The 16,979-nt window shown below is 40.9% G+C and overlaps 1 protein-coding gene across 1 annotated transcript in view; it reads left to right on the top strand.

Moving 5' to 3' along the window:
* Nucleotides 1-15,703, top strand: part of LOC111192505 (stereocilin) — a 30,025-nt gene extending 14,322 nt beyond the window's left edge. The window contains exons 19-27 of the mRNA XM_022669591.2: nt 1,476-1,566; nt 1,669-1,828; nt 1,952-2,121; nt 3,477-3,632; nt 5,824-5,966; nt 6,075-6,223; nt 13,075-13,172; nt 13,284-13,431; nt 15,493-15,703. Coding sequence (XP_022525312.2) covers nt 1,476-1,566; nt 1,669-1,828; nt 1,952-2,121; nt 3,477-3,632; nt 5,824-5,966; nt 6,075-6,223; nt 13,075-13,172; nt 13,284-13,431; nt 15,493-15,581 — 1,204 coding nt within the window. The 3' untranslated portion in view covers nt 15,582-15,703. The remainder of the gene's footprint in view (nt 1-1,475; nt 1,567-1,668; nt 1,829-1,951; nt 2,122-3,476; nt 3,633-5,823; nt 5,967-6,074; nt 6,224-13,074; nt 13,173-13,283; nt 13,432-15,492) is intronic.
* The last annotated feature ends 1,276 nt before the right edge of the window (nt 15,704-16,979 follow it).

The raw sequence follows: 16,979 nt of genomic DNA, 5'->3' as shown, positions 1-16,979 counted from the left end.
TACTTATATCAGTGTTACTGAACTCTACTAAAGCATGAGTAGACTGATAAATCACTGTACTTATGATCAGTTATTTATCTTAGTGTTACTGAACTCTACTAAAGCATGAGTAGACTGATAAATCACTGTACTGATGATCAGCTCTTTATCTTAGTGTTACTGAACTCTACTAAAGCATGAGTAGACTGATAAATCACTGTACTGATGATCAGTTATTTATCTCAGTGTTACTGAACTCTACTAAAGCATGAGTAGACTGATAAATCACTGTATTGATGATCAGTTATTTATCTCAGTGTTACTGAGCTCTACTAAAGCATAAATAGACTGATAAATCACTGTATTGATGATCAGTTATTTATCTCAGTGTTACTGAGCTCTACTAAAGCATAAATAGACTGATAAATCACTGTATTGATGATCAGTTATTTATCTCAGTGTTACTGAGTTCTACTAAAGCATAAATATACTGATAAATCACTGTGCATATCAGTTATTTATCTCAGTGTTACTGAACTCTACTAAAGCATGAGTAGACTGATAAATCACTGTACTGATGATCAGCTCTTTATCTTAGTGTTACTGAACTCTACTAAAGCATGAGTAGACTGATAAATCACTGTACTGATAATCACTTATTTATCTCAGCGTTACTGAGCTCCACTAAAGCATGAGTAGACTGATAAATCACTGTACTGATGATCAGTTATTTATCTCAGTGTTACTGAACTCTACTTAAGCATGAGTAGACTGATAAATCACTGTATTGATGATCAGTTATTTATCTCAGTGTTACTGAGCTCTACTAAAGCATAAATAGACTGATAAATCACTGTATTGATGATCAGTTATTTATCTCAGTGTTACTGAGCTCTACTAAAGCATAAATAGACTGATAAATCACTGCGCATATCAGTTATTTATCTCAGTGTTACTGAACTCTACTAAAGCATGAGTAGACTGATAAATCACTGTACTGATGATCAGCTCTTTATCTCAGTGTTACTGAATTCTACTAAAGCATGAGTAGGTTGATAAATCATAGTGTTGATCTGTTTTTCATCACTATGCTCATCAGCTCTTCATCTCAGTGTTACTGAGCTCTACTAAAGCATGAGTAGACTGATAAATCACTGTACTGATGATCAGTTATTTATCTCTGTGTTACTGAACTCCACTAAAGCATGAGTAGACTGATAAATCACTATGCGGATCAGATACACACTCAATAACAAAATCTAACTCACCAAAAAGAGTTGCTGGAATTATGACTCTGCTAAAGTCTAAGTAGACTAATAAATATCTGTGCTAAAAGTTTAATACATTTAGGGGCATACATTTGATGTTTGGCCAAACAAAAAGTTTTAAAGAGCAGTTTACTGTCTGTTTACTGACTGTTTACACAAAAGCCCTTGAGTAGATTGACATAGTTTTACTAGGCTTTGCATCTGATCCAGTTACTTTTACCTCCACAGAGAGCCAAAGTCATGGACGGTCGGAGATGTTGAACATGTAGGCCGTCTCGTTTTCATCCTGTCACCCCAGCAGATAAGATCTCTACCACTGGTAAGAAAAAAAAAAGAAAGCATGACAGACAGTCCTTATCATTAAATCTCAGGCAGCCCGCCCTGTCTCGCTACATTGTGCTGAAGGTCGTGTCTCTGTTAGGACGATTTAGGAAAGGATACAGTTGAGCAAGTTCTGCAGAGTATGTGGCGCTGGCAGGACTCCACGCTTGGTAAAGTGTGTGCTGACCTGAAAGGATTAAAAGACAAGATCTACAGCCTCATTCACAAAATCATCAAAGGCCGCAGATGGACGAGGAGAGGTGAGGCTTGTTTATGGCTTCAATTTGCCGCGTCTGTTGCGCATTACGATAGTTAATCAGACTTTATCTGTAAGTGAATGAACTGTGTGTGTGTGTGTGTGTGTGTATGTGTGTGTTTATTAGAGCCAACACCCAACTGTGCAGATGTCAAAGGGACCTTCCCCTCGGCCTGGCGCTGGTACCAGCTGAGCAGAATGAAGAGGAGGGAGCTGGAAGAGTGTGTTGAGTTTATGGGTCTGGATGCTTCACTGGATTCTGACCAACGGGGGGCACTGTGGGCAGAGCTCCGGCCGGTCAGTCTGTTACCACTTGTGTTTGTGCCACTGCATGAATTATGTTTCAGGCCTTTAGGCTAGGGCTTTAGTGGGCCATAAATGCAACAACATGCAGAACAAGTTCTACTAGAGCCCCTGTAGGGTTCTGCATAGTACATTAGCAGTATGCTAATTCTGCTGCAAATACATTTTTGATACTGTAGAATAAGCACTACCTAACTAACTGCTCTTACATTGCATGCAGTATACTGTGCTGCTTTCTGCTTTGCCTGCTGTGAAGCTGGACAATAGTATCTGTCTCTTAACATCAGGAAAAACTTCTGATTCTGTCTTCCTCCTGTTATCCAACTTTCCCCTCATCACTCCTAGGGTGATGTCGCTCAGAACAAAGCGTTCCTTGAGCTGATGTATAGGAACCGAGTTGCTGCACTTTCCTCTGAGTGTGCTGTGATGCTACTTGGCAATGCTATATCAGCAGCAGTTTGTAAAGAGACAGTGGCTGACTTTATGTGTCGGCGGCATCTCTGCCACTGAATAAACAAATAAATGTATTGGGGACAGTGTACAGCGGCGTGGCTGCTGCCTTTGTAAACCTAATTTTGAACTGGTTTGCTGCGTTTCCACCAACAAAAGTAGGTTCCAGAACCAGGAATGTTAGTTCACAGTGGGGACTGAATAATTCTAGGTTCTTTAGCGTGAACAATGATGACATCTGTGGGCGTGTCTGTTTGTGTGAAGGGGCACCGCCGCTGTGCATCACCCTCTGTTGATGAGGTATGATGTAACTTTTTGACGGTTCCACTAAATCTAGTGGAAACACAGGCTGGTTCACTGAAAAGCCAGAACGGAACTGGTTCAAGAACCAGAGTTCTTTTGGTGGTAAAGCGCTATAAATGGGCAAAAAAGTATTGGTACCTCTGCTCATTCACTGTTTCTTCTAAAACTTGAGTAACTTGATGTCTTGACTATCCAGGAAAGGCTTTCTAGGACATTTTGGAAGGCTGCTGTATGACTGCATTCCCTGATAAGAGCATTAGTAATGTCAGGACACTTTAAAAGTACTGAAAGAACCACCATCATTGCAGGCTTTATTCCAGTCTAGCCCACTCCTCCGTGGAACATTAAGCCTGGTGCTAACAGGTTCACGTTTGATTAATGCTCAAGAGTGTCCTATTCTATTTACAGTACTTTGAGTATTACAGGATGTAGAACCTTTAGGTCTTTATAGTTCTTCGACTTCTGAAGGCTTAACCAATGGGTGATCGTTTAGAGAACACAGTAGGGTTATGTATGAAAGCTTGCCTATAAGGTACAGGTACTCTGATAGGTTAGTTGGAATGTTACTAATGGATCCCTCCCGTTTTATTTTGCAGCTCTATAGGCCAGTGAAGGGGCTCAGAGCCGAACATCTGATGGAACTGGGAGTTATCGTTACTGAGATGGGTGAGAGGGAGCTGCAGTCTGCTAACTTATCAGACCTGGCTGTGGTGGCTCAGCTTGGGAGTTTAACAGAGTGGAGCTCAAAAAAGGTGAGATTTGGCACAAATGGATGCTGTACGTATGTGTGTGAATGTGTGTATGATTGTATGTCCAGGTAGGGATCAGTTGACGAGGTCAATTACTTATACGGCCCTTCAGGTTGACAATCGTTTCCGGTTAAGAGTATGCTGTGTGCGCATGGCTTCTGCTTCTCACAGGTGTGTTTGGTTGAGTGCTGAGTGTAAATGTATTAGTAAAATCACCCTTGTTGGTATAGGTGCTATATAAATGTAAAATCATCATTACAATCATCATCATCATCATTATAACACTGCCTGGCCAAAAACAATTTGCCACCTGGATTTAACTAAGCAAATAATGTAGGGTTGCAGAAGTTGGTCTGCAGGTTTAGGTTCAGCAACAGTATGTGCTGAAAGAGTAAGGTCAGCTGACTACCTGAATATACTGAATATAGACCAGATTATTCAATCAATGGATTTTTTTCCTGATAGCACAGGAATATTCCAAGATGACAATGTCAGGATTCATGGGGCTGTAATTGTGAAAGAGTGATTCAGGGAGCATGAGTTCATCATTTTCACCAAAGAATTCAGACCTTAACCCCATTGGGATGTGCTGGATGGAGAAGGCTTTGTGCAGAGGTCAGACTCTACCATCATCAATGCTGCTGCCAGATCTTGGTGAAAAATTAATGCAACACTGGAATAAAATAAATCTTATGACACTGCAGAAGCTTATTGAAACAATGCCACAGTGAATGCATTCTGCAATCAAAGCTAAAGACGGTCCAATAAAATATTATTTCCACTGCATTCTGAAGTTTTGTAGTCATTGAGCTCCTGTGGTCTACAATTAAAGTGTTATTTGCCTCAAAGCAGAACTATGGGACATTTCTGGTTTAAATACTGTATGTAATTGCAGCAGGTGATGATCATGTTATCAACTGTGTTATCACTGCACTGTCAGTTCATACAGTCACGGTAAAGGAATGATTAACCTGGATATTTAATTTGAACAAACCCTGGAGGTCATACTTTTTAGATTTCTTTTTTAATCAATCAGATAAATGGAGCACGATCATTCCAGAGAACACAGTTTCTCTGCACATAGTCAACATACTGTTCATGCCAGAAACTACAGCATAAGCCCTATCTGGGTGGGATTGTTTTCTCAGGGGGTCCTGGGGTAATTTTCTCTTTTATGGTGGGTCCTCTGTGATTTTATTTCCATCTATAACGACCATGTCTGTGTTTTCCTCTGAGAAAATTACAGGCTAAATTACCAACTGTTTTTCACTGAACTCTGTGGTCCTCTGGTGATTTTAGTCCTGTCCGGATGCTCATCTCAAGTCAAGTCAAGTCAAGAGGCTTTTATTGTCATTACATCTGAGTACAGGTACACAGTGTAGTGAAATTTCTTCAGAACCATGGTGCAACATGAAACAACAAGCAATAGACAGCATAAAGCGCAAGAGTGACGATAGTATAAACTATAACACTAAATAACAATAAATACAAAAAATACAAAAGACGAGACAATTTAAAAGACAGGACAGTGCAGTACCGATACTGTAAAGTGTATAGTGAGGATAAGGTGCAGAGATATGTAACATCCTGTAACATATAGAACATATATAATCACAGCCTCTCTGAGTTTCGTTTAATAAAATAGCTATTTGTTCACTGCCATGAACCGTAATTACACTTTTGGTGTGCTTGGGCGAGTGGAAATGGAGGAGCTACTGAACGCGATGTCATGTTACCGAGAAAAACAAAAAAACTCTCTGATCCTCCTGTTTTTTCAATAGCATTCCGGATGCAAGAGTTTAATCTCTGAGAAGAAGTGGGAAATATTTTTCACAGATGTCCCCCTGAGAAGCTAATCCCGTCCAGATAAGGCTTAAGTGATGTACAACCTTCTGAGACTGAACATGCCCCACGTGTACTCTTGAATTGAGTCACATATGAAATGAAAAAGTTTTACAGCCTAATAGTACTTTATTTTTTATCAAGCAACTAATAAGTAGTGCAGCTTGCCTGTAAATTGTCTGAAAAGTGCTTATCCAACTGTAAAAACACACAGTGGAATATGGTTATTTCCTGTTTTTTAGGAGGGGAACATCTACTTCCAGATGAAAATGGCTATTAATGTAATTGCTGCTATCTTAGACTCATTTAAACCATTTACCGGTACTTACCACTTAAATCCACTGTTCTCCAGATGAGGGCAGCTCTCCAGAGCATAATGAGACGCCGCAAACAGAAGCCAGAGGAGCTTGGAGTGGTGGAGCTGGTTTCACTTGATCATCTGCTTTGTGGCTTCACTCCCTCAGAAATCGCTCGCCTGGACCCGTCCAACCTGAGGTCAGAGGAACAATCAGTATCATGTCTTCACTATTTCCAAATCTGTGATTATGATCATATCTGTGCATCTTCAAATTTCTCATTAATGCATGTCTTTATGTGCGTTAGTGTGGCAGCTTTGTTCCTGAGGGAGACGGTCCTGCCGTGCTCTGAAGATCAGACTGAAGCCTTGACTGCTCGACTGTCCAAAACTATGGGCTTCGGCCCGGTCAGCAGCTGGGGCTCTGAGGTCTTCACTGAGATTGGGACTCTGGCAGGTAGTTGTTCAAGGACCTTACTGGGATGGACTGTTAACCAGTACTTTCTGAAAAAAAGTGATCTTATTGCTGATTAGTTCTGTTTAAAAAACAAAACTCTCACAGAAGCTGCATTTGGGTAGTGTACCTCTTGGTGAGAGATTGTTGACTGATAGGTATTCCTCTACAACACAGTTGAAAAAGACTTTTAGCCCAGTTGCCAGACTTTGAAATGGCACAAAGAGACTGATCTGAGAGAAACTGGATGGTCATTTCGACAAATTGTCCACTATCTAAGCCATCCGTCAGTCAGCCCCTGTTGACTTTGATTGCCATATGAAAACGGTATGCCTGTTTCACATCTTCAATGGCTACACTGAAAAAAATCCATAGAAAAAATATTAATATTTTGCTTTAATATTGTCATCACTTACACATATCATAAAATTCACACACACAAATGCTTTTGCATTTTTGTCTTTTTAAACATTTTTCATATTATCAAACAAACAATAATATCAGACAAATATAACTTGAGAAAATATAAAAAGCTTTGCTGCTTCAGGGCCTGGACCATACCTGTCAAGTCTCCCGTTTTGGCCGGGAAACTACCGTATTTTACTCCTCTTTCCCGCCGTCCTCCCGTATTAGTATTTTCCCGTAAATTTCCCGTATTTTATTAAAATAAAAAAAATATATATATTATTGAGGATACAGGGCACTGACCGCTCTGTGTCTCTTAACCAATCGTGGAGCCGGTTCAAGGAGAAAGTCCCGCCTTTCAGGAGAAACAGCCAATCAGCTTGCAAGGAAGGTCAGTGTGGGGAAGCCCCGCCCTCCTCGCTGTGAGTTCAGGCAGCTAGTTGGAGCAGCTGATGTTAAAACATACATGCAGCGATTTTTCTAAAAGAAAGGTAACGGTAGTCTAATCATGGAAACTGTGATGAGATTTTTCTGATAGCTGCTTAAAAATACTCCGAAATAAAACACACAGATTAAACCTCTTAAAATAAAAAAAATTACAGCTTGTGACTCAGTTTAACTAGAAATGTGGAGAGGACCGACATTAACTGAACTGATCAGGGGTGGAGTGATCAAAAGGAAGAAGTATTAATTAAAAATTATTGTGTAGGCCCCTTAGGACTAATTTTTACTGATGGAATATAGCTGGTCCATGTCCTTTTAGTAAAAGCTCATAATACCATTTTTAGGTCACCAACAGTCATTTTGCAGAATTTGTGCACTCTTTGTTCAATTTTAAATCCATTAAATAAATAAAAAATATATCATATAAAAGAGTGCATTTATTACAAAAAAGACATGAAATCTTAAATAAAAAAAATATATAGAAAAGGGTTTTTAATTTGGCTGTATTAAAAGAATGACATATGTAGGTGTAACACCAGACAGATAGGGGTGACGCTTGCCGAATAAAAGGTAAAGACTGGTTTATTTACAGAGCCGTAAACAGGATAACACAACCAGATAACAGATTGAACAGAACTCACAGTATAAACAGAAGACGTAGTACAGGAAACAGTCCAAGATCCGAAGCCAGAAAGACAATCCGATAATACAACAAATCCGATAAGGGCGAAGACAAAAGGCAAAATCCGTAATACAGGAAAAAGGGTCATAACAAAAAGGCAGTCAGAAAAGGGTTTGGAAAAACGCTCAGTACGCAACATGAGTCGACAATACCTCGCAAGGAACCAATGCTAACAGAACCCTATATATACAAAACATAGAACCGGAACAACTTAGAACACAGGTGAGTCTGAACGGGGGAGCGTGACGCGATTGGGTGAAGGTGAGCGGCTGACAGTGACGTCATCACCAGTGGGTTCATGGGAAATGGAGTTCGGGAGTGTGGAAGGAGAGACTGGAGACGTAACAGTACTCCCCCCCGAGGAGTCCGAAAGGACCGAAGGATGAGGACGACACACCGGAACCGCCCCTCTCCGACCGGAGGCTCGACGGAGGAGAGGACCTGAAGCGGGGATAGCCTGGACAGGGACCCTGGTCCTGGGACGGCCCCTGGTCCTGGAGCCACGGACAGAACTGAGAGACCGAGTAGCAGCCGACCTACAGCGCCTACCCCTTCCAGGGTCAGGAGACCTCCTCCTTGGACGACCCCTAGGGCGTGGTGCTGGGCGAGACGGGTGAGACCTGTGGAACTCTTCCACCAACAACGGGTCAAGGATGTCGGCTGCAGTAACCCAGCTTCTCTCCTCAGGTCCGTAACCTTCCCAATCCACCAGGTACTCCAGGGCACCCCCTCTCCTTCTGGAGTCTAACAGGCGCTCTACCGCGTAGACAGGTCCCCCATCCATGAGCACCGGCGGAGGAGGCAGCATCCCATGCGAAGTTTCATCCAGCGGACCAGGGATAACCGGCTTAAGAAGAGAGACATGGAACGAAGGACAGATACGGTAATTAGACGGCAGCTCAAGGCGATAAGTGACTTCATTGATGGGTTTAATAATTTTAAAAGGACCAATAAACTTAACAGAGAGTTTTTTGTTTCCCTCAGGGAGCCGGAAATCCCTGGTAGATAGCCAAACACGATCCCCAGGGGAGTATAGAGGAGCCTCACGGCGATGGCGATCAGCCTGTTGTTTATGTTGCGCTAACACAGCCTCGATACGTCTGTGAGTCTCCTCCCACACTTCCTCACTACGGCGCATCCACTGATCCACAGCAGGGATGTCAGATGGTTCAGCTGACCACGGCATGAGAGGAGGTTGATAGCCTAGGAAGCACTGGAAGGGAGTTAGTTTGGTAGAAGAACTGACCAGTGAGTTTTGTGCTAATTCTGCCCAGGGGAGATATTGAGCCCAGTCATGGATGTTATTAGAACAATAGATACGTAAGAATTTTCCTAGTTCCTGATTCATTCTTTCGCACTGACCATTACTCTGGGGGTGATAACCAGAAGTCAAACTAACCGAAATGCCCAACCTATTCATAAAAGCTGACCAAACTTGTGATATGAACTGAGGACCACGATCGGAAACTATATCTTCAGGGATACCAAAAGCTCGAAAAACATTATTAAAAAGAGTTTCTGCAGCTTCAAATGCTGTGGGTAATTTAGCAAAGGGGATGAACTTAACTCCACGTGAAAAACGATCTACAACCGTCATTATTACTGTGTTACCCAAAGATACGGGGAGATCAGTGACAAAATCGACTGCCAGATGGGACCAAGGTCGAGCTGGAACGGGTAGGGGTACTAGTTTACCTGCAGGTAGAGTACGTGGAGTTTTACTTTGTGCGCATACGGTGCATGATGAAACAAATTCATGAATATCAGCGCGCATAGTTTCCCACCAAAAACGACTCTCTAGTAATTGATGGGTGCGAGTCTCACCAGGATGCCCGGAAGTTAAAGAAGTATGGGCCCATGTTATCAATTTACCCCTGCATTGATTAGGTACATACGTCTTGTTTGGAGGACATTCAACAGGAGGGGGTGTGACTTCATTAAGCTGATTGATCTCATCTGAGATCTCCCACCTGATTGGGGCCAAGACTACCTCAGGTTTTAGAATTGTGGTGGGTTCAGAAATAATAGAATTATTCTCATCATACATGCGGGAAAGAGCGTCAGCTTTGGTGTTTCTGGAACCTGGACGGTAGGTCACAGTAAAATTGAACCGGGAGAAAAATAGGGACCACCTAGCCTGACGGGAGTTCATGCATTTCATTGACTTCAAGAATTCTAAATTTCTATGATCAGTAATAACTACAAACGGATGCAAAGCCCCCTCCAACCAATGACGCCATTCATCTAGGGCTAATTTTATGGCCAGGAGTTCACGATCACCAATTCCGTAATTTTGTTCAGCTGGAGTGAGTTTGTGCGAGTAGTAGGCTACAGGATGCATCTTACTCGGTGAGCCGAATCTTTGGGACAGAACAGCACCTACCCCAACACTAGAAGCGTCTACCTCTACCACAAAAGGTTCCTTAGGATCAGGATGTTTTAGCAGGGGAGCAGAAGTGAATTTCCCTTTAAGGGTAGCAAAAGCATCAGTTGCTTGCTCAGACCAAACCAGAGTTTTAGTTTTATGTCGTAGCAGATTGGTGAGTGGAGCTGCAACAGAACTATAATTACGAATGAAACGTCTATAAAAATTTGCGAAACCCAAAAATCTTTGTAATTCCTTCACAGACTTGGGACGTGGCCAGTCTACTACAGCCTGGACCTTGGTAGTGTCCATAGCAACCCCCTTAGAACTTATAACATATCCCAGAAAAGAGACAGTGGAGAGATGAAAAGCACATTTCTCTGCCTTGATAAAAAGCTGATTTTCGAGCAGACGGGATAGTACAGCACGTACCTGGAGAATATGTGTGGGCAAATCAGATGTGTATATGAGAATGTCATCCATAAATGCAATAACAAATTTTCCTAACATGTCACGTAAAACATCATTTATAAAAGATTGGAAGACAGAGGGGGCATTTTTAAGGCCAAACGGCATAACCAAGTACTCGTAGTGCCCCCTAGTGGTGGAAAAGGCGGTTTTCCACTCATCTCCTTCTTTGATTCTTACAAGATTATAAGCACTACGGAGATCAAGTTTGGTGAAGACAGAGGCCCCTCGTAATTGTTCTAAAGCTACGGGTACAAGAGGAAGAGGATACAGGTAGGTTTTAGTAACTGCGTTTAGCTGTCTATAGTCGATACATGGTCGGAGACCACCGTCTTTCTTTTTTACAAAAAAGAATGAAGCAGCAACAGGAGAAGTAGAGTGACGGATAAAACCCTGAGCCAGAGACTCCTGCACATACTCTTCCATGGCAAGTTCCTCAGTCTGAGTTAGAGGATAGATGTGAGATCTAGGAGGTATTTGATTATCTATGAGATCAATGGCACAGTCATAGGGGCGGTGTGAGCGCTAACAGAGAGAGTTAGACCCTCGAACAGCTGGCTATGCTGCCCGAGCATTCTCCTCTGGTTATCAACAGCCTGCTGTAAATCCTTAAATTCGGCCATCACAGCTTTCGGCGAGGTATTATGTAACACCAGACAGATAGGGGTGACGCTTGCCGAATAAAAGGTAAAGACTGGTTTATTTACAGAGCCGTAAACAGGATAACACAACCAGATAACAGATTGAACAGAACTCACAGTATAAACAGAAGACGTAGTACAGGAAACAGTCCAAGATCCGAAGCCAGAAAGACAATCCGATAATACAACAAATCCGATAAGGGCGAAGACAAAAGGCAAAATCCGTAATACAGGAAAAAGGGTCATAACAAAAAGGCAGTCAGAAAAGGGTTTGGAAAAACGCTCAGTACGCAACATGAGTCGACAATACCTCGCAAGGAACCAATGCTAACAGAACCCTATATATACAAAACATAGAACCGGAACAACTTAGAACACAGGTGAGTCTGAACGGGGGAGCGTGACGCGATTGGGTGAAGGTGAGCGGCTGACAGTGACGTCATCACCAGTGGGTTCATGGGAAATGGAGTTCGGGAGTGTGGAAGGAGAGACTGGAGACGTAACAGTAGGAATGTCCACAACATGTTCAGATTCTGATAATCTAATTGTAGTGTGTAAGTGGTTCACATGTGGTTATTTTAGATTTTTTGTAAACCTGTTTTAAAATGTAAGAGATACTGAACCTTCGTTGGGCTGGTGGGACGGCTTTAAATGGACAGAGGAAAATATCCCTTATTTTTATATCTAAAACTTGACAGGTATGGCCTGGACAACTTGTTGTAATAAATGGAAGCAGGAATTCCGCTGTTTACCAGACAATCCTGAAGGAAAATATCTGGCCATCTGTTCATGACCTCAAGCTCAGGTGTACTTGGGTTCTGCAGCAGGACAATGACCCAAAGCACAAAAACAAGTCCACCTGGATTGGATAGATTTTTCTCCTAAATAAATAAATAAAATTATCATTTAAAAAGTGATTTTTATATTATCGTTAAAAATATGTTTATATTTACTCAGGTTATCTTTGTCTGATATTAAAGTTTGTTTGATAATTGGGAAAAATATCAGAATGACAAAAACAAAAGAAATCTGTAGGGGGGAAATATAAACATTTGAACCTAACTTTACAGGAACTACGTGTGGAACAAATGTATTGTTTTACTTGCAGTCTAACAGGCTTTGTGTTTTTTTTCAAGCTATCCACTCATCCATCCATCCATTCATCTACCCTCCCCCATACCTAGCAGGCTATTGAAAGTTATTTACAGCTATTTGGGAGCATATGTAGGATCACCACACAGCTATAGCTAGATCAGCTAGGTTAACTAGTTTGCCTCTCAGCAATATTTGCTGCTTATTCCACAAAACTATAAACTCTCTACCTCAGTAACTGTTCTATATGTAACAGTATGTTACACATCTCGGCACCTTATTCTCACTAGAACTTTTGCACTTGGTTTGTCTATTGTATTGTTGTTCTGTGCTGTCATTGTGTTACACTGTGTACCTGTACTCAGATGTAATGACAATAAAAGCCTCTTTGGAGTTTTTGGAGGAGATACATTTAAAACATCTACACATACATCTGCTTTTACTATTCTGTGAAGGGACGCTAGCTTAAGAGCTAATCCACAACTGCAGGAGCTACGACTGCAGCATTAAAACTGATCTGTTTTTAATGGTCAGGATGTTCTGGCATTGTTCCCCTCCACTAGATGGCAAAAGCAGACATATGGGCATTTGGGTGAATCTTTAAAATTTAGCTCCTCTAATCACATCTCCTCTTTTGTGGAAGGAGGTGGATGGAAGTTAAACGGGCCTCCTCAAAACTGCAATCTTTCTGTGTTTAAGCTGAAAATTGAGTAAATTGGATTTTACGATATCGTCTAAAAACAATCTCTCTTTTCAGCTGGACTGGACGACATGGTGTTGACTGCTCTTGTGGAAGAACAAATAGGAGGCCTGACCCCAGCAGCAATAGCCCTGATACCCCCAAGAAAGATGGCTGTAAGATAGTCTTCAGATAATCACCTGATCTTATGCTGATGATGTTTTGTGCTTTGAACCTGTTTTGATTGGTGAATGTGTGTGTTTCACACTGCTGCTGTTCTTGTGAAGGTGGTGTTTAGTGCCACTCAGCTGTCATGGCTGAGTGCTGAACAGGCGTGGGCGGTGACGGAGGAGCAGTGGGAGGAATTGGACAGTGAGCAGAGACAGGCACTGACCGTGGCACAGTACGAGGGCGATGTGATGCTCGCTCATAGAGGTGGGTCAGACCTGATATGAGACCAATTTTATTTTGACCTTTAAAGGGCTCATATTCTGTTGTATTGTATTGATCCCCTAAGGTTTGGTTCCATGTGCTTCTGCCCCTTCTGTTTTCCTGTCTTGTGTTCCCAGCCATGTGCTCTATTTAGCACATGGCCTTGTTTTGTTATTGTCCTGTCTCCGCTCTTGCCATTAGTGTTGTCACCTTGTGTCTTGTTTGTAACCCCGCCCCCTTGTTTCCTGGCCCAGGTGTTCCACACCTTCCTTGTGTATAGAAGCCCCTTTGTTTCAGTGTTTCTTTGTGAAGTCTTTTGTGTGTTACTATGCCATGGAGCTGTGCCAGGTTTGCCCTTTGGGGTTTTTGTTAGATTTCTTTTTTATTAATCTTTGACTTTTTTATTAATTCATCCTAGCCTTTTTTTCTTACTTTTGTTTGTTCTAGAGTATTAGCTATGGCACACTTAGCAGTGCCTGTGTTACAGGCCTGAATTACACCTTAGTTGGAGTTAGCCTGACTGTGTTAGCTACTTTACATTGCACTCATTACTGACCCATATGTTCAAATCATAGACTGTATATAAAGATGGACGCCGTGTCGCCGTTCCCATTCATTCAATGAAAATGAAGCCAAAATCTTTCGCCATTTTGGCGATTCTGAGACCAGAGTCTGCACAGTAGAGTCCAGAGGAGGGAGAAAGACTGTGGAGAGCTCCTACTCATTTAAATAACCCCGCCCCTGAGGGCTGCCTCCCGGTCACAGGCTGCAGAGCGGAGCGGAGCGGACGGTCTGTTATTGGTCCCGCCCATAACCAGCCCTTTTACAATAACCACACCTTTTTTGAATAGAGCTGAATAACGTTTTAAAAAACGAACTCTGAGAATAAAAAAAATTGACAATATAATCAGAGGTTACACTAGCTGCTGCATTTAAATAATGGAGGTAGAATTACAGCATATTAGAAAAAAACGTGATTAAAAGTTGTCTGTTTTGCCATTGAAACCTATGGGAATGGGTGGGGTTACACAGCTTTCTGCAGCCAAACAGCAGGGGGCGCCCGACCAGTGGTGGCTTCACTTTTGAGAGACGATGCTCTGTCCAGCTATATACAGTCTATGGTTCAAATGCACACATAAATTGACTAGTCCCTGTAAAAAAGGATTTTTAAACATGATTTTGATGTTGGGTGGTAGTCATTCAATATCCTGATCTAACAAACACTATTGTCTATAAACGCAACTAAAGTATTGTAGAAAGAAAGCTTTTCCTGGGTAGTAGAGACAATTAGTCCAGCAAAAGCAAAACAATTTATATATATATATATATATATATATATATATATATATATATATATATATATATATATATACCATTTAATTTCAAAAGAACAATGAATAAGGTGTCCTAATACTTGCTTGATGGCTCTGATATGTTTAGTTAATCCAATAACACTGCTAAAAATTGTGACAGGAGTGTATGATTGCACTCCACACCAGGCAATTTCATCAAAATGGCTGTTTATAATCTGATACTCTGAATTTAACCAGCCCTATAGCAGATTTGACCTGTCAGTTTGTACAAAGCTTTAAATTATCTGTCTATGCAAACTTGCATCCTGATTCATTAGGCCATGCAGACCCTGTTCAGTAGTAAATCTACACTCAGATAAGGACAGCAATATGGTCTCTTTAAAGTAATACTTCACTTAAATATACTAATAATGAATTAAGAAAGAACCCATGCAGCATTTATACCACATGCATAATGCTAATTGCCTCTTATTAGCTTATATTAGCTGTTATTAGCTTTCTTAGTCACGCTCTCATTGGGGAATGTGTTCTTTTAATTCCTTTAATAGCTGACTTATGGATTCAGTCAGGAGAGACTGATCCTCAGGAAGGAACACCGCTCCCAAATGGAGTCCACAAGGCTATTTTGTATTCTGCTGTTTTGATTGCAGCAGGGACGATCTGCAAATGTTTTTTTTTTCTCCTCACTATAATAGCACAGCTGTCTGTACGTCATTTGTCATTGTAACGCAGAATGTGTTTGTCTCCACAGGCAGGAACCAGGCTCCTTCTCTGCAGTTCGCTGACAAGCTCACAGCATGCGCCTTATTTTTACTCTGTATTCTGTGGCATTTATTATAAACACTGACAGGAGTGTAACTCGCACTTATTTATTTGCTTTACTAATACATTCTTACATTTTTTGATTAAAAACCAACATGAGGAAAAAAATGAAGGACTGTTTATTTGTTCAGTGAGGGCGGTTTGCTTTCAGTGCAGAGAGATTAACAGGAGTTTGTGGTTGACTGATATTCTCTTTGGTACTTTTTCTTTTTTTTTTAAACCATCTGTTATGGGTTTGTACAAAAGATCACGTACATAAACACATTCAGTCCTGAAGAGCGTGTTATATCCTGTATTATATCAAATCCAAAGTCAGCGTAATGTTTTTTCTGAAAAATCTTACAGCACTTCATGCTTCCGTCTGCTGACAACTTTTTTTTTTGAAGATGAAGATTTCATTTTCAGCAGGACTTGGCACACTGCCAAAAGTAACAGTTGTTATTATGATATTCAAATTTTCTGAAACACTGATTTTTTGGCTTTACATTAGATCACTCTGTGTGTGATACATAATATTAATTTCACATTTTTAACTGAGTTACTGAAATAAAATAGCTTTTCTATGATATTCTAATGTTAAGATGCAGTATATACAGCAGTGGAGCGCTGAAGTTCAGCAACCTAGCTGCTGGTTAGCTAGTTAGCTTTAGGGCATCATATGTCTTCAGAAAGGGGGCAGGTGGTGCAGCAGTTCAATATTATTGTCCATTTCTTAATTTCTCTGTTGAAAATAGCTTTTATTAAATTACATTTTCCTGTTCTGCCTTAAATGCTGCAGCTGCTGCAGTCTGTTGCACCATTTAAGGCGGAACAGGAAAGTTAGCTAGCTATAGCTACTGAAACAAACTACTAGTGATTTTGTTTATGCTTGTTATAAGGAAAAACTGGCATAAAACATTGAAATACACATTAAACTATGGTAATATAGTGTTTATCAGAATTTTTAACAAGAAAAATACTTTGTGGGGTTCTTTGGTTGCTTGCACTGCTGGCTTGCCAGTGATTTTCATAGCCCTCTGTTTGGAGTGTGCCGCCATTTGTAGCAGAGTTGCAAGGTTTGCGGTTTTCCTGCCAAATTGGGCTTTTTTGAAAATTCAGCCGCAGGTAGAAAAATCAGGGAGAGAGAGAGAAATCACTTGGCAATAAATACATGTTAAAAAGAGAGAAGAGGGTTCAGGAGGGTTAAGAACAGAAGAGAGTAAGTAAAAGTCTGTTCTTTTTTTTTTTTGCTAATTATGTTACTATTAAGTGGTGACTTGACTGGGATATAAAACTGTTATAAAATAAAGAATAAAACACTAATGTTACAATATTATTATAATTTAAGATTAATAGCAATACTGATAATAAATCTCTTATTAACAAAATTAGTCGTACATTCATTTTGCCATTTGCTTCATACGTGTAACAGACAAA

This window comes from Astyanax mexicanus, chromosome 16 (assembly GCF_023375975.1).
Source record: "Astyanax mexicanus isolate ESR-SI-001 chromosome 16, AstMex3_surface, whole genome shotgun sequence".
Taxonomy (NCBI): Eukaryota; Metazoa; Chordata; class Actinopteri; order Characiformes; family Acestrorhamphidae; genus Astyanax; species Astyanax mexicanus.
This window is presented reverse-complemented; position numbering and strand designations above follow the sequence as displayed.